Genomic DNA, 24,188 nt, shown 5'->3' with positions numbered 1-24,188 from the left:
TTATTTTGTGACTTTTATTGATGATTTCTCCAGGTACTGTTGGCTTTATGTTTAAAGCATAAGGGAGAGGCTTTTAAGACTTTTGTGCAATGGAAAGTCTTAGTGGAAAATCAGACAGGAAGAAGGTTAAGAGGCTACGTACGGATAATGGTTTAGAATTTGTTAATGATGAGTTCAATGAGCTTTGCAGGGACGAGGGATAGTGAGACATCGCACTGTCAGGAAAACACCACAGCAGAATGGTGTTGCAGAGCGCATGAACCAGACTTTGCTAGAGAGAGTTCGATGCATGCTTTAATGCAGGGTTGACTAGGAAGTACTGGAGTGAAGCCGTGAAAACGGCATGTTATCTGATAAACCGTGGTCCTCATACAGGTATTGACTGCAAGGTACCTTATGAGGTATGGTCTGGGAGAAGTGCTGAGTATTCTGGTTTCGTGTTTTTGGTTGTATGGTCTATTATCATGTGAATGAGGGTAAACTTGAACCAAGGGCTAAGAAGGGTTGTTTTTTGGGGTATGGAGATGGTGTGAAGGGTTACAGGATTTGGTCCCCATCAGAAGGGCGTGTTATACTTAGTAGAGATGTTACTTTTGATGAAAACACTATGTTTGTATCTGCTAACAAACCTGCAGGTGATACTGATGAGAGCACAGATGAAGGATCTGAGCAAGTAGTTGCTCAGACCTACTCCAGCCACAGGTTCGAACTCAGGGGAAGGATATGAGCTCCAGTGAGTTCTCCCATTGTGGGGACTAGTCAGAGGGATGTAGCTGTTGTTGATGAAACAGCTGATGTTGAGTCTGATCATGAGGAAACTGTTGTTGAAGGTCAGAAACGACCTAGGAAGAAGACGCAGAGACTGATTGAACAGATAGAGGGCAGGAATGTTCCTGGCCGAAACTGCTGTGTAGAGAGATGATTGGTTATGCATTACATGTAGCTGAAGATATTGAGTCACCTGAGCCAATGTCCTACAGGAAGCAGTTTCTAGTAACGAATCAGCTAAGTGGTTAGTTGCTATGAGTGAGGAGATGGAGTCTCTTCACAAGAACCAGACATGGGAACTGTGAGGATACCACAGGGTCAAGGTGGTTGGTTGCAAGTGGGTTTTCAAGAGGAAAGAGGGAACTTCAGAGGGTGAAAGTGTCAGATATAAAGCCAGGCTAGTTGCAAAAGGGTTCAGTCAGAGGGAAGGGGTCGACTACAATGAGATTTTCTCGCCAGTGGTTCGTCATACTTCTATTAGAGTGTTATTAGCAATGGTAGCACATTTTGATCTGGAACTTGAGCAGTTAGATGTGAAAACAGCTTTCCTACATGGGGAGTTGGAGGAGGATATTATGATGAGTCAGCCAGAGGGGTTCGTTGTTCCTGGAAAAGAGAAGTTTGCTTGCAGAATGAAGAAGTCCTTGTATGGACTTAAGCAGTCACCCAGACAGTGGTACAAGAGGTTTGACAGCTTCATGGTTGAGCATGGATTTGACAGGAGTCCGTATGATTGCTGTGTTTATCATAGCAAGGTGGAGGACAGTTCATATATTTATCTATTACTATATGTTGATGACATGCTTATTGCAGCAAAGAAGAAGTCAGACGTGTTGAAGTTGAAGAAGCTTCTGAGTTTTGAGTTTGACATGAAAGATTTGGGAGCGGCAAGGAAGATTCTAGGCATGGAGATCTATAGGGATCATGGACGGAAGAAACTTTTCCTTTCTCAGAAAAGTTATATCTTGAAGGTACTTGACAGGTTTGGTATGAGTACTGCGAATTCTATTGATACTGCTGCTGCTGCAAATGCTCGTCATTCTGTTGTGCTTTCTCCTCAATCTGATGAGGAAAAGGAGTATATGTCTAAGGTTTCGTATGCTAGTGCTGTTGGTAGTCTGACGTATGCTATGGTTTGCACTAGGCTAGATTTAGCACATGATGTTAGTGTTGTGAGCAGGTTTATGACTCAACGAGGGAAGGAACACTGGCAGGCAGTGAAGCGGATTTTCCGCTACTTGAAAGGAACGACAGATGTGGGTCTCATTTATGGGAATGATACTGAGTGTTTGGTGACCGGATATTCTGATTCGGACTATGCAGGTGATATAGACACTAGAAAATCGATGACTGGGTATGTATACACTCTAGGAGGTTCTGTGGTCAGTTGGAAGGCTACTTTGCAGTCTTCAGTGACTTTGTCTACTACGGAGGCTGAGTACATGGCTTTGACTGCTGTAGCAAAGGAGGGTATATGGTTACGTGGTTTGGTTAGTGATCTGGGTCTACACCATGATCGTGCGACTGTGTATTGTGATAGCTTGAGTGCTATTTGTCTTGCCAAGGATCAGGTGCACCATGATAGAACTAAACACATTGATGTAAGGTACCATTTTCTGAGGAGTGAGAAGAGGATAGTGGTGAAAAAAGTTGGGACTGCTGATAACCCAGCTGATATGTTCACCAAGCTAGTTCCAGTTCGCAAGTTCAAACATTGCTTGGACTTGTTGAACGTTGATAGTCACATATGACCTTGTGAGAGGTTGTGCCTCAAGGTGGAGGCAATCCCGGCCCCCGGATAAAGTGGGCAAGCCCGGCATCGGGTTAAAGATGCAACTGCAGGAGGGGAAAAGAGTATCTCGAGTACTGTTGAAGAGATACGCGCTTGGTTGATTGTTTCGAGGTGGAGTCGTGTGGTAGATGCAAGTCAAGGTGGAGATTTGTGAGAATGACTTGTGAAGGAGGCAGGCGAAGAAATACAGAAGCACTGTCGCGAGCCGCGACGTGCTTCGCGAGTCGCGACCAGAGCAGATTTGGAGCAGCGTCACAGAGACGTCGTCGCGAGTCGCGACCTTGCCTGCGGGTCGCGACCTTGCTCGCGGGTCGCGACCTTGCTCGCGGGTCGCGACCTTGCTCGCGGGTCGCGAGCTGTGCTCTGTTTTTCGCAGAGCGCGAGGGCGATATTTCGTCTGGTTTTTCTTACGATTTACGACTTGTATTTTAGACTTCATATAAATATGTTTTTGTCATATTTAGGGCTATTTACCACAAAAATATTAGAGAGAGATATTAGAGAAAACACAATAGAGAAGATTAGAGAGAGTCTTTGAGATTCAATTGGAAATCCATTCAATTGAAGCTTGCCTATTGTATTTGTAATCGTCTCGTTCATAGTGAAACAATCTTTTCCCCTGCCTTGAGGACGTAGCTATCACATTGATAGTGAAACTCGTTAAATCTTGTGTGTTCTTTATTTGTTTTCTTGAGTTTATTGCTTGCTTTAATTGCTTCTGTTGCAACAGTATATTATAAAAGGTATCATCATTACTTTTAAATTCTAATACGGTCTAATCTTTTATTTATGGAGAAATATAATTATTGAATTGGTGGATTATGATGAGTTGAGACATGAGTATTGAGTAACCATCTTGTTGTCTCATGGATGAATGAAGTAAAGTTTGATGTTTTAAATTTCCCCTACAAGTATAAGTCAGTGGATATCTCTTATGAAGAGTAAACTAAAGTAGTATAATATATAATTTCAATTTATCTTGCATAATTAAACAAAAGAAAATAAACATATAAGCAATAGGATTATTTAATTTTTTTTTTTGTCAAGTTAATTACTTGAAATCAACTAATATGCTATTTTTAGAATAGTTATGTACCAAATTTCTACTATTAATCTAAGAAACAAGATAGAAGTATAAAAGGAACAATGATCATTCTTATGATTTTCTTGTTGTTCTAGTGTAAGTGAGGGGAGCTAACAACTTTTTCAATGATATATATGGTAACATTAAATTGAATGAAAATTGTGTTATGCAATCTTTAGAATTTTGTAAATGTTTATGTTCTTAATTAAGTAAAATGTTTGATCGTTGACATTGAATAAAAAATGTCAGTGAATATTTTATCATAGTGTATTATAAAATATTATAGCCCAAAAGAAAAATATGAATTAAAACTCATATTCATATTTCATTCACTATATAAGGGGCCCTGATCTTATATTTCACCCCGGGCCCTTAGAATGTCAGGAATGGCACTGGTAGTGGACATGTTCCAATATTGGATAGTGACAATCTCATAACTTGTTTTTGGTCATAGCCGCTAATTGGATAGTGATAATTTTAATGGCTATGTGACAGGCTAAAGTCATATCACCTTATCAAAAGTAATCCTAAAATCCTCTAACAAATAGTAATCAGGGAAGTAGGGTCGAATCCACATAGAAACAATGTTCTTTTCCTAATTGTCAGTCAAATCTAGAGTATAGAAACGAGTGTTTGTGGATAATTATACTAAACTAGACTATAACTATATCAAGAATTATCAATAATAAGAAGTCTAGGGCATAGGTTCACCAATGATCAATATTTCGGGATGAAACACAAAAACAACAATTAGTAATGCAGTTAAATAGGTTATTCGCTCTCTCAAGTCTAAATCAACATAGAACAGTATTAACAGGCTCTCACAATTTATTAATACAACTCTACCTATTGAAACTAGCCTTAATATCAAGTTTATACCTCTCGGCGCTACCTAATATTGCAACACTATAACAATCAAATCTGGCCAAATTGGATTGAATAGACATAAAAACATTCAATAGGAATCAACATGCATCATAAAATCAAACTTTAATAAACATCCCTTCCTAATTGATCATGGATCCCCCTAAACCCTAGAAATAGACTACTCAATCATAATTGGGGAAGACTATTCATAATTAAATAAGCAAACATGAATTAATAATAAAGGATTGAATAGGAATAAAGAGAAAGAAAATAATACCAATTGTAGAACCAATCTTGCAAAAATCAAAGCTTCTATTGAAAATTCAATGTAATTGGGAAAAAGCAAAACTAGGGTTCTTCACTAATTGAGAGAAAAAGAGTTCTAATCTTAATGAATTAATGATGGAAAAACAAAAAATAGAAAATAAGATAGGAAATAATAATATTCCCTTGAGTCTTTATACCTTTCTATTTCCTAAAACAACTAGAAAAATAGAGTCTAATTCGTCAAAAGATAAAGCCTATTCGACTAGGAACCGGAATAACGCCGGCCGCGGGTTTTCGACTGCAAAACAGCGTCAACTTGTAAAGACCATATCTCGCAAACTAGAAGTCGTATCGGGGCGTGTATAAACCGTTGGAAAGCTCTTCAAGTCTAGTTTCCAACTCCACTGGAATCACTAATTCCGATCTTGATAATGAGTTATGATCAAAAGAGTGCACATGACTCAATTTCCATACTTCTTTTAATATGTTTCCGCTATGTTTGGTTGCAATCGACTCGAAGATGCCCTTTGGACTTCTCATTTGACTTAGCTCCTTCCTAGATGCTTCTCATGCTTAAGCTTGTCCAATAATACTCCAATTGTGTTCTCAATACCTGAAAACTATCAAAAACACCGAAAACACACACAAGAGTGATATCTTCTCAACTTAAGTAACTATATGCAATTATTGGCTAAGAATGCAACTAAATGATCCTAAAATGCAACCTAAATGCATCATGAAATACCTATATTAATATGACTCATCAAACTCCCCCAAGCTAAACTGTTGCTTGTCCTCAAGCAATTAAACAATAGACACGGGAAGAAATGATCTACAATATGGGACTAAAACAGGGTAACACACAATCCAAAACACGAGAGATATCAATACTTACAGAACCAAGCATCGAGTATCAGAATCAAAGCCGCATAGCACGTCATGTGACCAATCAACTCAACAATCTTACCACAAACCCTTTCCCCCAAGCTGGACTTAACAAAACTTGACAGACCTCACTATAGATATGTGAACTAATACTCTCTTGTGTTTAGGGCGAAAATCTGACATCTCAACGTATATATATAACTCAAGAAGCAGTACTCTTTAACTTTGACCTTTATACCCTTCAACACGAAAAATGCAACACACAAAGATCAAGAGGACTTTCAAGGGTTGTAATGGGCTAGGGTTAAGGGTATGGATCATATTTTGGGAAATGTGGTGGAAAAGCCAAGAAGGGGAGCAAATATCAATGTAAAAAAACGGCCTAACAAATCATTCACAGCTTCAAATAACACCATCATTACCAAAATATCGCCAATTATTTCATGCATAGTAACCCATATATAACATTTTCACTTTTCTTTCAAATAGTTCACTTTCTTTTGTTTCTTTCATTTCTTTTTCTTCATTTTTTTATATTGCCAAAATCTCTTTGAACCACATTCGAATTCGATGATAAAGCTCATTAATAACACTTTCCTTCAACAAAACCACGCATTAACTACATCCATGTAACACAGTATGACCAAAACTAACACTTGCTCCCCCAAGCTAGGCTTGGGACAAGAATCAAATGAGGTTAAGGGTTGTAATATGGGTGAAAGTAGCAAGCAAAGGTCAAGAAAGCTCAGGGGCTAGAGACGGGAAATATGTAAACAAGCAGAACTCTGGAGCTAAAATCATGAAATGAACGCCTCAATCATATCAAATAGTGTACACAATCAAGTATCAAGGAGTACCAGGTCAAAATCAAGATCAATACATCAACTGAGGAACTAATCACTCATGAAAGAACATAACTGACACAGATTCGTCAGTTTATTAGGCACAGAAGCTCACATGGGTCAATTTTGTCTGCACAGTAAAGTTAAAGCCAGCCAGAGAGATCAAACAGTCTTACCTAGGCCAATCAATCGTATCACAATTATGCTATGAAGAATCATGAAACCACTGTACAACAAAGCTGAAGAGCTGTAGTAGAGATATCCACAAAGTTCTCGAAGGTGTGCCAACAATAGTCCCATAGATGAAAACTAGAATGAAATAAGCTAGCTAAAATGCAACTATGATGCAACTAAGAAAGCAGTACATTTTTTTGGTTACACGTAAAATCCTATTCCTAATGAACAGGCAAAAGCGTGTAACAACTACAAAGCAATAAAAACTACACTAGAAAGCAATAAAGGATAGAATATCCCTCCCCCAAGCTAGATACAACATAGTGTCTCACTGTGTAAAAAGTTAGGGAAGGGAAAAAAGAAAGCTCACGCAACGGGAGCTTCGTCCATCAAGGATGGCTCAGGAGTAGTGTCGATGGCAATGAGAAATTCAACACGAGCTAAGCACCAATCAAGATTGGTCAACAATAAAAAATACCACGTGAAGTACAAGATTGATTGATGTAGGGGACTGGATTGAGGAAATCCAAGTATGTGTCCAAGAGTCCCAATTGAAATTTCAAAGCACCTTCAAGAAGAAACCCAATTCAATGAGAAAGGTTAGGGTTTGAAGAGTATGTGAATGGAAAAAGGAGGGAGGGGGCTTTGGGGATGGGGAGTGGCCAAGGGTGTCGCTTCACCGGCAGGTCGGACGCCGGTCGGACGCCCGCCGGTCGTCGGTAGATGAGGGAGGGTGAGGGCGAGGATGTGTAGGATCGAGAGTGTTTGAGGGGTGGGGTTTTCGTTTGTTTTTTTTTATTTTGGTTGGGTGTCATTGGTTGGGTGTGCGGATGGTAGTAGGGGAGTTCGAAATCCCGCGGGCGCGGGCTATATCCCGCGGGGGGACAGAAAAATGGTGATGTGGGGACAATTTTGGCTGCGGGAGCGAGCTACACCCCGCGGGCGCAGGCTTGACCCCGCGGGCTGGCAGAAGGTGGTGTGAGAGGGGAGCCGAATTCCCGCGGGCGCGGGCTAAATCCCGCGGGCGCATGGTGGAGCTCTTGCTTTCACCTAGGGTCAAAATTAGCACACCAAAACCACTAGACAACACTTGTTAGCATGGTTAGTCTAAATCAAAATGGAATATTGAATTCAAGTGAATTAAAAAAAAACTAAAAGAAACTACGAAAAGAAACTAACTAAACTAAAAAATAAAAAACGAATTCAAGTGAATTAAAAAACACAAAAAATAAAAATGAATTGAATTCAAGTAAATTCAATACGCAAATATTCTTGTTCTTTTCTTTTGTTTGGAGAAATGAAGAGTAAAAGGAAAAGGAAGAGTTAGAGATTCGGGTTGCCTCCCGAACAGCGCTGGTTTATGCAGGTCCCGCACGACCGTTTACCTCTACATTACACACAGATCGATCGAACCTCTTTACTTGTTGGCATCCATCAAGGTCAAATTCTTCACTTGCTAGCATCTTATCAATAGCATCTACTTCATTGCTCCATATACTGCCATATCCTGTGGAAGAATCAAGACAATGTACCGCCTCCAAGGGGTCTCTATAGAGAGCTTGGGGCATGTTATCATGGCAAATTACATCAACCACATCAATACTCCAATACTTTTCCTCTAGCATAGGACTTTTCAAAGCAGTGCTTAGATTAAAATGACCTCATCATCTCCAACAGATAGTGTAAGCTTACCATTTTTCACATCAATGACGGCACCTGCAGTATGAAGGAATGGCCTACCCAAAATGATTGGAATTTGCCGATCTTCCTCCATATCGAGTACAAAAAAGTCCACGGGAATAAAAAATTTACCTACTCTAATAGGCACATCCTCTAAAATACCTAGGGGTATTTAACAGAAGTGGTCACCATTTGTAAGTAATATTGGTAACTTTCAAACTTCCCATATTCAATTTTGAGGAAACAGACAATGGCATAACACTCACACTAGCCCCCAAATCACATAAAGCTTTATCAATGAACAAACTACCAATGTGACAAGGTATAGAGAAACTACCAGGATCTTTTAATTTTGGTGGAGATTTATTTTGTAAAAGGGCACTACATTCTTCAGTAAAAGCAACCGTCTCCACCTCGTTAAAAGCCCTTTTCCTAGTCAAGATATCTTTCATAAATTTGGCATAAGCAGGCACTTGAGTAATTAATTCCGTGAAAGGAACTGTTACCTGAAGATTCTTGACGACTTCCAAAAACTTACCAAATTGCTTGTCTAGCTTACTCTTGAGGTGACGATTGGGGAAAGGAAGTTTGATAGGAGAAATCTCAATAGCAGGCTTTTTGGCTTCATTGGTCTCTTCATTTTCAGTTGGTTGCTTAGAGTTCTCCTTGTCATTTTTAGCTTCAGCTGGCACCTGTTCCTCATCATTTTTACACTCAAAGTATCATCAATAGGCATGGGTGGTCCATTTAGTGAGAACCACTTCGGAGAGTGATGGCATTTGCCGAATCTGTAGGCTGAACAGGTTGTGCTGGAAGAGCACCTTGTTGGCGAGTAGCGTTCGAAGTAGCCAATTGTGCCAACTGGTTCTCCAACATCTTATTGTGAGCAAGAATGGACTCAATTTGTGCTTTGCCAGCTTGTCTATCTTTTTGCATTTGTAGCATCATATTTCTCATCTCAACCATCATTGGATCGGCAGGAGGTGCTTGTTGAGATGGATTGAAAGGTGGTCTAGAGAAACCAGGAGGGTGTTGGGAAGGTTGTTGGTAATACCTCTGGTTCAATTGTTGTGCTTGTGGTTGTGGTATAGGAGGATTAGGACATTAGTGCTCTTGTAAGAAAATTAGGATGATTTCTCAACCCTGGATTGTATGTGTTGGAGTATGGGTTGTTCGGCTGATATGTTTGAAAAGCATTAACTTGTTCGAGAGAACTCCGACACTCTTGTGCCCAATGTCCAACTGTACCACAATTATTGCACAAAATCACGGATGTAGTACCCAAAGCAGCAACACTTGCAGGAGAGGAGAGTTGCATATTGTCAAGCTTATTGCTGATTGCATTCATCTGTGCAGCTAATAGGGATATAGAATCTATCTCATGCTTTCCACCCTTGTTAGCTAGTCCTCGAGGATTCCATATTGAGAGTTGTGAAAGCCATCTCCTCGATCAAATCATGTGCAGCATCAATTTCTAGTTTCATGAATCTCCCATTTGCTGCAGAGTCAAGGATAAGTCTCGAGTTGTTCCCAAACCATTGTAGAATCCTGAACTAGGAACCATTTTTGTAGACCATGATGGGGACATTCTCTCTGAAGATCTTTAAATCTTTCCCATGCCTCATGTAAAGACTCATCAGTCCCTTGGGTAAATTTGTAATCTGACTACGCAACCTAGCAGTCTTCTCTGGAGGGTAGTACTTTCTGTGAAAGCTAGGCCAAGGTATTCCAATCAGTGATCCCAAGAGTGGCTTGATTAATCCCATTGTACCACATCTTTTCCTTGTCTCGAAGTGAAAATGGGAAAAGAATCTCCCGAATCTGATCTTGTGTCACTCCCTGCTGCTTAATGGTAGAGCAATATTGGCAGAAATCCTGATAATGAAGATTAGGGTCTTCATTAGGTCCACCACCAAATTGTTTTCTTTCGATCATGTTTAACAATGCAGGTTTGATCTCGAAATTTACAGCTTCGATTTCAGGCATTTGATTACTCTTGGGAAGTTCAGCCAAAGAGGGTTGGGAAAAGTCAGTAAGCCTCTGAGCCATCTCTGATTCTGGTGGAGAAAGAGACAATGCTGTAGAATCAGAGTCAGAATCCAAAGGATTATCTTCCCTTGGATTATCTCGCAACTGTTGGAAAAGTTCTTCTGTCTATGAAAGGATCTTTCGATTTCAGGATCAAATGTAGGCAATCTGAACTCAAACTCCTGCGCATAGAAGAATAAAGAACAAACAATTAAGAGATTTTGTCCCAAAGAACAAGTGTTCTCTGAGACGAGAGTATAATCTAGACTCTAAAACAATTAAAGAAAATGGAACAAACCGTTTCCCCGGCAACGGCGCCAAATTTTGACAGGCTAAAGTCTATCACCTTTTAAAAGTAATCCTAAAATCCTCTAACAAATAGTAGTCAAGGAAGTAGGGTCGAATCCACAGAGAAACAGTGTTCTTTTCCTAATCGTCAGTCAAATCTAGAGTATAGAAACGAGTGTTTGTGAATAATTATACTAAACTAGACTATAACTATATCAAGAATTATCAATAATAAGAAGTCTAGGGAAAAGGTTCACCAATGATCAATATTTCGGGATGAAACACAAAAATCAACAATTAATAATGCAGTTAAATAGGTTGATTCGCTCTCTCAAGTCTAAATCAACCATAGAACGGTATTAACAGGCTCTGAATTTATTAATACCAACTCTACCTATTGAAACTAGCCTTAATATCAAGTTTATACCTCTCGCGATAATAATATATATCAACACTATAACAATCTAATCTGGCCAAATTGGATTGAATAGACATAAAAAAATTCAATAGGAATCAACATGCATCAATAAAAATCAAAACTTTAATAAACATCCCTTCCTAATTGATCATGGATCCCCCTAAACCCTAGAAATAGACTACTCAATCATAATTGGGGAGAACATATTCATAATTAAATAAGCAAACATGAATTAATAATAAAGGATTGAATAGGAATAAAAAGAGAAAGAAATAATACCAATTGTAGAACAATCTTGCAAAAATCAAAGCTTCTATTGAAAATTCAATGTAATTGCGGAAAAGGCAAAACTAGGGTTCTTCACTAATTGAGAGAAAAAGAGTTATAATCTCCAATGAATTAATGATGGAAAAAAACAAAATAGAAAAAAGATAGGAAATAATAATATTCCCTTGAGTCTTTATACCTTTCTATTTCCTAAAACAACAAGAAAAATAGAGTCTAATTCGTCAAAAGATAAAGCCCTATTCGACTAAGCAATTCGGAATAACCCGCGGGCGCGGGTTTTCGACGTGCAAAATAGCGTCAACTTGTAAAGACCATATCTCATAAACTAGAAGTCGTATCGGGGCATGTGATACACCGTTGGAAAGCTCTTCAAGTCTAGTTTCCAACCCCACTTGAATCACTAAATTCCAATCTCTGTATAATGAGTTATGATCAAAAGAGTGCACATGACTTAATTTCCATACTTCTTTTAATATGTTTCCGCTATGTTTGGGTTCAATCTGACTCGAAGATACCCTTTGGACTTATCATTTGAATTAGCTCCTTCCTAGATGCTTCTCATGCTTAAGCTTGTCCAATAATACTCCAATTGTGTTCTCAATACCTGAAAACTATCAAAAACACCGAAAACACACACAAGAGTGATATCTTCTCAACTTAAGTAACTATATGCAATTATTGGCTAAGAATGCAACTAAATGATCCTAAAATGCAACCTAAATGCATCATGAAATACCTATATTAATATGACTCATTACTATGACCATCTTGTTATCCGGACATTGTCAAATACTTAACTCCTATTATATTTATACTCAACTTCGAAAAATATGTCTCGTGGTTCGTTTGTGAACCTTAATTGTTTGGTCAATGATATTTCACGTGGTGGACATGTCCAAATATTGGATAGTGACATTTCGTAACTTGTTTTAGTCATAGCTACTTGATAAGTCATATTTTTATATAGTTTTCAGGGTGCATTTAGGTTGCATTTTAGAGTATGTAGTTTCATATTTAGGTTCAATATTGCATCATATTCTTAAGTTATGTTATTCTACTCCTATTCGGTATGTTTTCTTGTTTTTGATGAATTTCAGGTAATGAGAATTTATTTGGAGTATAATTAGCTAAAGTTTGAGGATGAGGAGCACTTGAAAGAAGCTACAATGGATAAGGATTGTATATATGTCATAATACGAGCTTGAGCAAAAACAAAGCAAGAAATCATTAAAAAAACTGTGAAAAGAGAATCATGTCTACTCTTCTGATCATAACTTTTGATCTGCTTATTTAAATCAAGTAATTCTAGCATAATTGGAAATTAGACTTGAAGAGCTTTCCAACGACAGGTGGCACGCCCTGAGGATACTTCTATTCAAGGATTTATGCCTTCCGGAAGATTGCACTATTTCTGCTGCAATCTACCACGCGTACACGCAGATCACTAATCCGCCCATTAATGATTTATTCAAGACTTCCTTTATCTTGTAATTACTTTCCTATTCATATGGAGTTACTTAATACTATTTAGATTAGGTTTTCATTCTTTCTCTCCACTGCTTCCTTTCACACGTTATCTCTTAGTTTTACTTTTTTAAGTTTAGTTTTGTCTTCCTTTTTCTCTCTAGTTTTTTTTTTAGTTGCAAACCCTAGTTTTTCATGTTCTTCATTAATTCATGATTTCTATTTATTTATTTCATTGATTTCTTTAATTATGTTTTTCTTGATAGATATAGTTTATTCTTTGTTTCATGATTTAGTAGTCTTATTTTCTAGGGTTTGGGAATCCTTGTTTATATGATATGATTATTGATTGATATTTATTGATGGTTTGATTAGTTATTTATTTCTCTAATTGATTAGTGTTTTTATTGTTAATCTTACAATCTGATCAATTGTCTGATTAAATATTGACAATATCGAGTCATAGATCAAGAGATAATACTCTTTAGAGGCTTACCTGTAATTAGCAAATCTGATTATGTTGAGCAACCGTACTAGCATATGTTGATTTGAGAGCGTTAGGACCCGATCGTAGGATGAACCTGTGCTCTAGATATATGATTAATTGAACCATTGATGATAATTTGGATAGATTATAGTATGGTGAACCATTACCCTAGATCTTTTTTAGTTTAATTTTCGTAGTTTGATTAGTTTAGAACTTCAATTCAAATATTTGTGATCTTGTTTAGTTTATCTACACCTTAGAAACTAGATTAAAACGATCATCCCTTCGTGGATTCGACCCTACTTACCCTACTTACCCTACTACATTGTTAGAAGGTTTTGCAAGAATTATTTTTGACAGGTGTACGACACCCTATCACCGCTAATAGGATAATAATATTTTTTATGGCTATGACCATCGTGTTATTCTTACATTGTCATATTCTTAACTCCTATTACTTTTATATTGGTACTCAACTTCGAAAAATATGTCTCGTGGTTTGTTTGTGAAGCTTAATTGTTTGGTCATTGGTATTTCACGTGGTAGACATGTCCAGATATTGATCAAACATTATATCGATATTCAACAATAATAGGATATACTAAATACATATAAAGCAATTCTTGGTTGTGCCTCATCTAAACAAAAAAAAACATTGAAGTTTACAAAATGACAGTTATATTTGATAATACTATTGGTTTTATGCAGGTAACTGATAATGAAGAATATGATTTCTTATTTTATTTTTTGTAAAAAATAATTAGATGATAATAACGTGGATAATGATCAATGATCTTATCTTTTCTATTAGTTATCTGAATTTTTCAAAATATTCTTTTTAGCATATTAGGAAAGGAAACAATTATTCTCTTTAGTATATTTGGAATGGACAATATATAATATTATTTATCTTCAAAAATTTAAAAGAATATCTCAAAATTATATTCTGCACAATTTTTTGTATGTGGATTAGTTGGTGGTTAGGAAGGAAAGTTATGTCCAGGGTTTGTGCTTTCTGTCATTACACCAAAACCCACTGTACTCCCCTCCTCACTCTCATCACAAAAGCAGTGGAGTAACCGAAAATGGCGAAAGACAAAGATAACTCCTCATGTCTAAAATTACATGGCGGTTTTCTTTAGTTTCCTTCATTTTTGTGCTCAATAATATATCGAGTAACATGTAGCCAAATAATTAACCATAAGCAGCGCCAACAATTAATATTGTAATTACATATTCAATAAAAATTATATAGATATGCAGTTGGAAAATATATTTTCCACAATTATGAAACCGAAACCCGATTTTGCCTTTTTTGCCTTCATTTTGTTGTGTAGAACTTGGGCGTGATTCTAATAGCCATAAATGAAATTAAATACACTCAAAAGTTACCAACATCGAGTTGTCATTGGCTCAACTAAATTCAAAGCAACATGATAGTCATGGTGAAGCCGCCAATGGTGGAAAGTCACCAAAGGGCAATGAAGAAGGTGATTGCACACCGGGAGAACAAAAATCAACAATAACTCCAAGTGCTAGTTGCGCTACTAATACTAGATCGAATTTCCTTTTCCTAAGTCCTGATGGTGGATTGGTCGATTGCTTACAAAAATAAAAAAACTAAGCGTAAGCTGGACGTTGATTTGGGAGGACAAAAGGAGGAAAGTACAGAAGAACCCTTAGAAATTGAATCATTTAGTATCCAAAATGTTCGTTTCAGTGTGCCTCAATTTCCTCCAGGTTTGGAAACACTGAGAGATATGAAGGACGATGCAAAAAAAGAAGTAAAAAAAGCCGAAAAGTCTATTGATGTATCGAAGACTCCAAACATTGTCTCAACATCAAAGGGCATCGTTGACCTATCTGGTGGAGCAAATAATGAAGATAAAACAATGGAGAAGTGATAATAGGTTTTTCGCGTCGTTAAACAAAACCCCTAAATCAAACTACCTAACTAAACCACTAAACTAAGTAAAGTGACAGGCAAAGGTCATTCTTCCACAAGGACTAAGGATAATCACTGAAAATGTTAATTATAATAAGCTAGGTTAGGACAATGTTGATTGAAATTTGGATTTTTCTAATGCTATGTAAGAATTAACTAAAGAGAACTAAATCAAGCAAAGAAAAAAGGTGTACGATAATATTAGAGGGACTAGGATATGGGATTCACCACTCAATCCAATCATGAACTTCAATAAACTAGAAGGGGAATAACAATAGCAATGGATAAAAGGGGAGTCATCTCGTACATCTCTAATTACTCTTTTAGGCTAAAAAAGGCTACTTAGGTTGAGGATTAAGGTCAATTTTCATGCAACAAAACTCCAACTCAAGAACATGAATGACAAGATGACAAATTAGACCCCTTAACTAAAACCCTTATTTTCATGCAAGTCTACCTAAGTGAACACATGGGGAAGTCAACTCTTCAATTTCATCTTTTAATCTTTCATTGAAGTGACTAGCAATTAAGTTTCTATGGAGGCCAACCACAAAAACTACCAATAAGAATTCCAATAGTTCATTTAAACCCATCAACTAAATTAGACCCCAAAAAGAGCGCAAAGTTCAGAATTTTAATGAGAGTTTTCACTCAAACCCTAAACATGTTCCATAAACACAAAAATGATAACTTTAGAGAAATCAACAACTAATATCATGATACTAAGCATTAATCTAACATTAAACTAAATAAAATAAATCACAAATGCATTAACAATTAATCTAAGAAAAACAATTAAAATAAAGTAATAAAAGAAGAGAGGGAGAGAGAAAGAATTTCTCATTGATAAATTGTTGAATCTTTAATAAAAGTTGTCACCCTTGAATCCCAAATCTCCAATATTTCTTTGAGTTTTCTCACTTTTCTCCTAAACTAAACTATTAAGGCCAATTCTTCCTAAAGCCCTAAAAAATATCTAAATTAAGAGTGGTGAATAAAATTTGGCTAAAAAAGCTTCCTCCCCTCAAAAATAGAATTAATGGTATTTATACTACTCCTGATAATAAAAAAGAGAATAAAGAAAAAGGAAAAGAATAGAAAAAGACAAAAAGTAAATAATGGGAGATAAAAGAAAAAGAAGAAAGAAAATAAGAAGAATAGATAACTTGCAGCAGTAACAGGGAGAAAAGAGTTAGATGCATCTCAAAGTCAAAGATCCTTTTGGAGTAAACTATGGGCCTCAGAACTCAGACCCAAATGGAAAATTTTCATGTGGAGGCTTATTCATAAGGCCCTAGCCACTAACTCCAACTTGATAAAACGAAACATCCCAGTGCAGATTAGTTGTTATTTTTGCCATCGGCAGAAGGAGGATGAAAACCATCTCTTTCGAGATTGCGAAATATCAGCCCGTGTCCGGTTGAGCTCAAATTTAGGCATCAAAACGGACTCGAGCCTGATTATTCCCTTGGGAGAATGGGTAAGAAATTTCCTTCAGTTGTTTTGGAAGGAGGATGGAGTCAAATCAGAAAGAGCTAAAGAATTCGCAGCCACTCTCTGGTCGATCTGGATCCACAGGAATAATATTGTTTTCAGACAAATATATGAAGACCCTACAAAAATTTTACAGAGGAAAGACGCCCTTCTTAGAGAATGGACTGAGAGCAAAAATTTAAAGGAGACTTCGAGTAAGAATATCCTTTTCTCATCTGGAACTCAACAAGAGATTCCACGCTCCCAGACATCTAACTGCCAGCAAGATATATGTGTCATGGTGGTGGATGGGGCCTGGAAACGACATAAGGATAAGCATCCACGAGCAGGAATTGGTTGGTCAGCTAATGTGAATGGGACTAGAGCCTTTGAAGGCAATGCAATAATAGTCGCCTCGTCGTCTCTTCAAACTGAAGCATATGCTGTCTACAGAGGCATATACGAAGCAAAGTCGAGAGGAATCCGACACCTTCAAATTCACTTGGATTCAGTGGAAGTTGTCCGAGCTATTGGCAACCCACATCAACCCTTTGAGATTGCCACCTTAATGCACGACATCAGAACCTTACAGAGGGAGTTTAACTCTTGTGAAATAAAGAAAGTTGGTAGAATGGATGTCACCCCAGCTCATAAGTTAGCAGTTGCAGCTAGACAGGGTAAATTAGTGTCCTAATTGGTCTGTTTGTTCTTGTCGCCAAAAAAAAAATAGGGAGAAAAGAAAGAAAAAAAATAAAAGGAAAAGAAAACAAATTAGAAAAGATATTTAAGAGAGAAGAAAAAAAAAGAGGAGAAAGACTAAAAATTCCTAAAACATAAGAGTATGAGACCCCATTTTCTCTGTCTTCTTCGCTGCTGAGTAAAAGTCCCCTACATCGCACTACACCGCATCATCTCGTGGAATTCAAGTCGACATCATCAATCAGCAAATCATGGCCTTCAATTTCGCTGCATCATCATTTTCATCATTGGCGCAAATCGTGGCCATTGATTTTCATTTCATGGCTTCGATTCTATCTCTTTGAGGTTCAATTTTTTGTCATTGATTTGCTTCATTAAATCACAACCCTTGATTAATTTAATGAGTGTTTGAGCATGTTTTCTTTGAGCGCTACTCCGTGGTCGTTCCATGGTCGCTCACAGTGGCGTATCCAAGATTCCAACCCTATGGGTTCGGAGCCAGTAAAAAAAAATACATTTATTCACTCAAAGTTCAATACATTAATTCAAATATCAAACCACAATAGCTAAATAAAATGTTCATTCATTACATTACATCGATAAAAAGATTACAAAAGCATCCTACGAGTTTTCATACTTTGGAAACATTTTAATACATCATCATCACTAACTTGAACAAAAAGATCCCTCTCAAGAAATGTGACTAAGTTATCATTCAATAGTTAATCACCCATACTATTCCGCAATTTGTTATTCACATAAGTCATTGAAGAGAAGACTCGTTCCACACTTGCCGTTGCCACCGGAAGAATTAATACTAGTTTTATAAGCAAGTAAACTAGTTTATAAGAATTATGCTTTTTTGTTTCAACAAGCATAATAGAAAGTTCATTAATATCCTTCACTCCTCCAAACCTTGCATCTTTCTTCATGTCATCATAAAAATATTCAAGTTCATGTCGAAGTGTTGTCATATCATTACATAGGAGCTTTTTTGGATAAAACTCGGCAAGCCTAAGCAACTTTTGTGTATCAAATGCCTCAAGTGAATTGATGGGATTCAAGCAAGACATACATATAAGCAACTCCATATTTTTCTCATCAAACCTATTGTTAATCTCTTGAAGTTGCAAATCAATAACACTTAGAAACATTTCAACCCGAAAACGATGAAGATTTGGAACTTTGGCAAAGAAGCGTTTTGATCTTCCACGAGGAATGTACAAATGATTCTATCAACAACATCAATCTCATTTTTAGCACAAAAAGAAGTAACCATCTCCAAAAATCTTTCCCATTCATGGTCTCTTAACTTTTGCAATCGATCCTTAGTTAAAGAGACAAATGACATGGCATTAACAATATATTGGTCCCCTCTTTGCAATGTTTGACATAATTTTTCTGTTTGTCCAAATAATTCTGACATCAAGTGTAACATGAAAACAAACTCAAATGACTCAAATGTTGACATAATAACAATAGCTTTCACACGATTCTCTTTATTACCCTTACTTGTTCTAATCTTCACAAGAACCTTAATGATAGTGGAATACAATGAAGTGACATTGTTAATTGTTTTATAATGCGACCCCCATCGAGTATTACCAAGCCTCCAAACCACTCTCTTGGTTTAATCCTTTTCCACTCTCAATTTCACCTAAATCTAATGCCTCTAGAACTTCTTGTGCTTGTAACTACCGAATCATCTCCCTTCTTTTGCAAGAAACTCCAATAACATTCAATAAAATTCCAAGTTGCTCAGAAAGCCAAATACAATCATCATTATCTTTAGCAACCGCAACAAGAGTCAATTGAAGTTGATGAGCAAAACAATGGACATAATAAGTAGAAGGATTTTCATTCATGATCAAAGTTTTGAGACCGTTTATCTCACCCCTCATATTACTAGCCCCATCATAACCTTGACCACGAACTCCAGACAAAATCAATGAATGATCCATAAGCAAAGTTTCAATTGCATTTTTTAATGTCAAAGCCATGGTATCCTTAACATGCACAATTCCAAGAAATCTCTCACTTATTTTCCCTTTTTTTGTTAACATAACGCAAGCAAAGGGCCATTTGTTCTTTTTGTGACACATCACTAGATTCATCAGCTAGTATTCCAAAATAATCACCCCAATATCATCAATAAGAAGCCTAGTATTTTCTTTTGCACAAGAGTTAATAAGGTCCTTTTGGATCATAGGAGAAGTCATGATATTGTTCCTCGGAGCATTACCTAAGACAAGTTTGCTCACATCACTATTATTTTCAGCAAACCATGTTAGAAGTGCAAGAAAGTTTCCTTTGTTATTCGATACGTCACTTTCATCATGTCCACGACATACTAACCCTTGACCCAAAAGAAACCTTAGACATTCCAATGAATATGTCAAGCGAGATTTATAAAGGATCTTAGCTTCTACAGTATAAGAGCTAAATGACTCAATCACATACGACTTTGGCTTAGTGAAAAAATTAAATTTTTCTCTAGCTTTATTATGAGAACTATTTACATCCCCAATATGCATTTCAAATCTTTCAGTTTTGTTCCAACCTCTAAAGCCTCCATTAACAAAGCAATCATATGTCCCCAAAGACTTGATTTTGTCTTTGAACAAATAGCACACAAAGCAAAAAGCCGCATCTTTCTCAACACTATATTCAAGCCAATCATACTTATCAAACCAAGCAACATTAAAGCAACGCATACCTCCTATCTCTCTTTGAGGAAAGTCATGTGAGAGTGGGGCACAACGTTTTTTGGCTATGTATCCTCTCCTCACGGCATCTTGATCATTTGATGGGAATGCCAAGATCGGGATTCTTTTTCCGGGGTCATGTGGAAGAAGATCAACATCATAAGTGTGAGCATCGGCACTAGCATTTGAATTATCTTCTCTTTGTGGTGTACTTTGAAGTGGTGCTATGGATGTTGGGGGCTCATTATCACGAATTTCACCTTCTTGTATTGGGTTTAGAGGTTCTCTTGAACTAGGAGAAGAACAAGCGGATGATTTTTGTGACTTGTTTCCCGCACGATCTTTCCAAAAATTCTAAACCCTTCATAGTCACAATACAATCTACACAATAACACAAGCAAGAAATTTCAACTCCATGTGTCTAGACACTACAAAGTTCAATCACATTTAATCATTCATTCATTCACAATCCATAATCCACATTCATTCATTCAACATTTATTCAACATTCTAAAATCACAATCCAAAGTCCACAATCCACATTCATTCATTCAACATTTAAATCTGAAATTCATAAAGCAACAAATTCATTCTATGAGTAATTGAGTATTGAGTCAGTGTGTCTAAGTAATACCAACAACTAACAAGTTACAACTCCACAATTCCACAATCATTCGTTCAAGTATTCAACATTTAAATGATTAACAAAATTACATAACTACAATTACATATTTTAATCATCTAATGTTTAAAAGACTAAAATCTAAAATAGTGAAATTCATATTTAAAATTGAAGAATTGGGCTTTACCTTTCAAACAGTTGAATAGATTCGCTGATGCGGTCACCGCCTCGCCGTCGCGGTGGGGAAGACGGAAGCAGACGGTGGCCGTGCGCCGTCGCTTGTCATACGTCAGTTCTTCGTTGGCTCGTTGCTAGGGAGTTAGGGTTTCAACCTTTGGGGTAAAATGTTGGCTATGTTAGTGTGATCTGTTCAACAGTTTAGTTGTTGAGGGAGAAATGAGAATGGGGGATTAGTTAATGTTTAAAATTTAGATAAAAGAAAAGAGAAGGTTAAAAAAAAAAAGGGTGTTTGAGGTTTCAAACCTGAAACCTTCAGATCCCGCGCGCGTACCAGTGGAGATACAAAACCACTAGGACACATGCTTCTTTCATGTTTTACTTTGCACACATATAGTATATATCTAATATCTGAAATATTTTCAATTTTTTTTAAAAGAAAAAATAGGGCAATTTTTTTCCAAAAATCATTGGGTTCACCTGAACCCAGTGAACCCATAGTAAATCCGCCCCTGGTCGCTCATACTTCCTGTTTTTGTTGATTTTGAACGGAGCTCCCGCTCCATCCCACAAAGGAGCGCCTGCTCCTCTTTGTTTTGGGACAAATGCTTAATTAAATTGTGGTGGAGATGACGTTATGTGCCTTGTACTGGAGTGGTGGTGATGCGGCTAGTCTGAGCAGGGGATTTAGTCTACTATGGTGTATATGGGTGGAAGGAAGATGGTGGTCGACTTGTGGTGATGATGTATTAGGCATTGGTGTGGTGTAGGTTAAGAGTTGTGTGCGGTGGAGGATAAACTTTTTCATTACAACTCTAAAATTACGAAACTTAGAGCTAAAAACTAATAAAAATCGTTAAATAAATAAATTAAGCTATAAAATGTAAAAAGGAAGAAATAAAGATTAAAATAGATGAAATAAATGAAAATAACTTACAAAATTAATATAAAAACTACCCCTAAAAGTGACGTAAACGTCACCTATCAAGAAGGGACTTCTCATCTAATAAAATAGGAGCATCTAAAATCAAATGAAACAGTAAGTTTGGAAAGTGTATTGTTTTGTCAGCACTTACTATTTCAAAGGTGGTACTTATGTCCCCAATTTATAGGCAGCAAAGCCTAAGGGAAACAAAAAAATGCAATTCCAATACACAAAACGAACATGTATACCTTGAAATTTGATTTGGCGATAGATTAGTAGCCAAATTGTTAATGCTTTCTTTTGGCCATCCAAATAAATTTGTCTGGACATTACCATATTGCACTATATATCCCAAGGAAAAAAAGCAAAATGAATACGATTTTTTCACCAAATACCCCTGACAAAAAATTTTATTCACCAAATACCCCAACTTTTTTCAAAATTCACCAGATACCAATAACTTTTAAAAATATTCACCAGATACCTCAAAAGTTAACGGACGTTAGTCTCCGTTAGTGTTTATTTACAAGTTTTCCCTAAGTCAACCTAATTAGCTCTAAGTCAATCTAATTAGCTCTAAGTCAACTTAATTAACCCTAAGTTAACCTAATTAACCCTAACTAATCCTAATCCTAACTAACCCTAACCCTCTCTCTCTCCTAACCCACCAGCCCCCACCCCCCTAACAACCCCAGCCCCACCAGCCCCCAGCCCACCACCCCACCACCAACCCAGACACCACCAACCCCCTTCCTTTCCCGACAGCCCCCCTCCCCTCGCCTCCCTCGCGCCTCCCTTTCCCCGTCCCTCGCACCTCCCCTCCCCCTCCTTCCCTTGCGCCTCCCCTTCCCCATCCCTCGCGCCTCCCCTCCCCACCACCCCAGCAGACCGGTCCCCTCCCCATCCCCGAAGCTCCAACCCCCGCAGCCCCCCCTCTCACGCAGGCCTAATCCATGGCAGCCCGACACCCTCCCCTACCCCGCGCGCGCCTAACCCTCGCAGCCCATCGTCGCATTTCCATCTCCAAAAATCACAGCAAGTTTCTATAAGGGTGGGGTTAGAGGTGCCGAAATGAAAAAAGGGCGCGATGGTGGGGTTTAGGGTTGCGAGGGTTAGGCGCGCAAGGATGGGGGCAGGGTGGGGGTGCTGGCTACCAGGGGATGGGAAGGGACTGGCGGGGCTGATGAGGGGTGGAGGGGGGATGGGGTCTGCTGGGGTGGTGGGGAAGGGGGAGCTGCAGGTGAGGGGGCTGGTAGCTGCAGGTGAGGGGGCTGGTAGCTGGTGGGGCTGGGGTTGTTGGGGGTGGTGGGTTAGGGGAGAGAGAAGGGGTTAAGTTAGTTAGGTTTTTAGGATTTTTAGGTTAATTAGAGTTTTTTAGGGTTAATTAACACCAATGACTAACGGAGTTAACTGTCGTTAGTCATGAAGGGCATTATTTGGCTTTTTTTTTTGAATTTGGGGTATCTGGTGAATATTTTTAAAAGTTAGGGGTATCTGGTGAATTTTGAAAAAAGTAAGGGTATTTGGTGAATAAATTTTTGGGAAATTTCCTTAGGTACCCCTGAGGTTTGACGTAATTCTCAAATTACCCTCATATTTGGGAAATTCCCCAGATACCCCAAACTTTGACTTTGTGCTCAAAATACCCTTACTATTGACGGAACCCTAACGCCATTAGGGTTTCTTACTCTTTTTCCTCTCCATCTTCATCTTCTTCATTTCTTCTCCCACAATCCTCCATTAATGACACCTTAAACTTTCAATTTTCTCCCTTTTCTTCCACCTACATGCCTCTATCTCTACTTCCCATCTTCATCTTGTGAATTTCCCCCATTTTTTATGATGGTGAAGTTAATTCTCTCTCCTTATTAATTTTCCCCAAATTAATGGTGGTTATTGTTGTTGTTCTTATTATTGAAGCTGCCATGAGAATTTCTGGGTTTTAGAAATGGGTTTTATACACCACTTTCATGGATGTAGTCATAGAAAATTGGCTTGAGTTTTATTTTCTTCTTCTCGATGTTGGGGGGTTGGGTTTTCTGGGTTTGTGCTTGAATGTTATTCTGAGAACAACAAGGAATGAAGTTGAAGGGGATGTGAAGTTTAGAAAGAGAGAGATGAAGAAGATAGAGAAGAGGGGTTTAAGAGGGATTGAAAAAGAATTGATGGGAGACATGAGCATGAAGAGAGATGAAGAAGATGAAGATGGGAGGAGAGATAAAGGCATGTAGGTGGAAGGAGAGGGAGAAAATTGAAGATTTAAGGTGCCATTAATGGAGGATTGTGGGAGAAAAGATGAAGGAGATGAAG

The 24,188-nt window shown here is 37.7% G+C and overlaps 1 protein-coding gene and 1 pseudogene across 1 annotated transcript; one reads left to right on the top strand and one right to left on the bottom strand.

The window, feature by feature from the left end:
- The first annotated feature begins 9,929 nt into the window (after positions 1–9,929).
- On the top strand, positions 9,930–10,028 carry LOC125493068 (small nucleolar RNA R71; annotated as a pseudogene).
- Positions 10,029–18,171: 8,143 nt separating this feature from the next.
- Positions 18,172–19,449, bottom strand: LOC104883938 (uncharacterized). The gene is made up of 2 exons (XM_048635460.1): positions 19,186–19,449; positions 18,172–18,681 (listed from the first exon to the last, which is right to left on the bottom strand). Exons 1-2 carry the CDS (start codon positions 19,447–19,449, stop codon positions 18,172–18,174), a joined length of 774 nt encoding a protein of 257 aa, XP_048491417.1.
- Positions 19,450–24,188: the final 4,739 nt, after the last annotated feature.

Source organism: Beta vulgaris, chromosome 8, assembly GCF_026745355.1.
Source record: "Beta vulgaris subsp. vulgaris cultivar EL10 chromosome 8, EL10.2, whole genome shotgun sequence".
Taxonomy (NCBI): domain Eukaryota; kingdom Viridiplantae; phylum Streptophyta; class Magnoliopsida; order Caryophyllales; family Amaranthaceae; genus Beta; species Beta vulgaris.
This window is presented reverse-complemented; position numbering and strand designations above follow the sequence as displayed.

What these genes read in the sequence shown, in the direction of transcription:
- LOC104883938 (XM_048635460.1), bottom strand. Translation starts at nt 19,449, where the DNA reads ATGGCTTTGACATTAAAAAATGCAATTGAAACTTTGCTTATGGATCAT. An exon ending in AACTTGGAATTTTATTGAAT is followed by an intron (nt 18,682 to 19,185) that starts GTTATTGGAGTT and finishes TGTTGTTGATAG; the next exon opens with AATCATTTGTACATTCCTCG.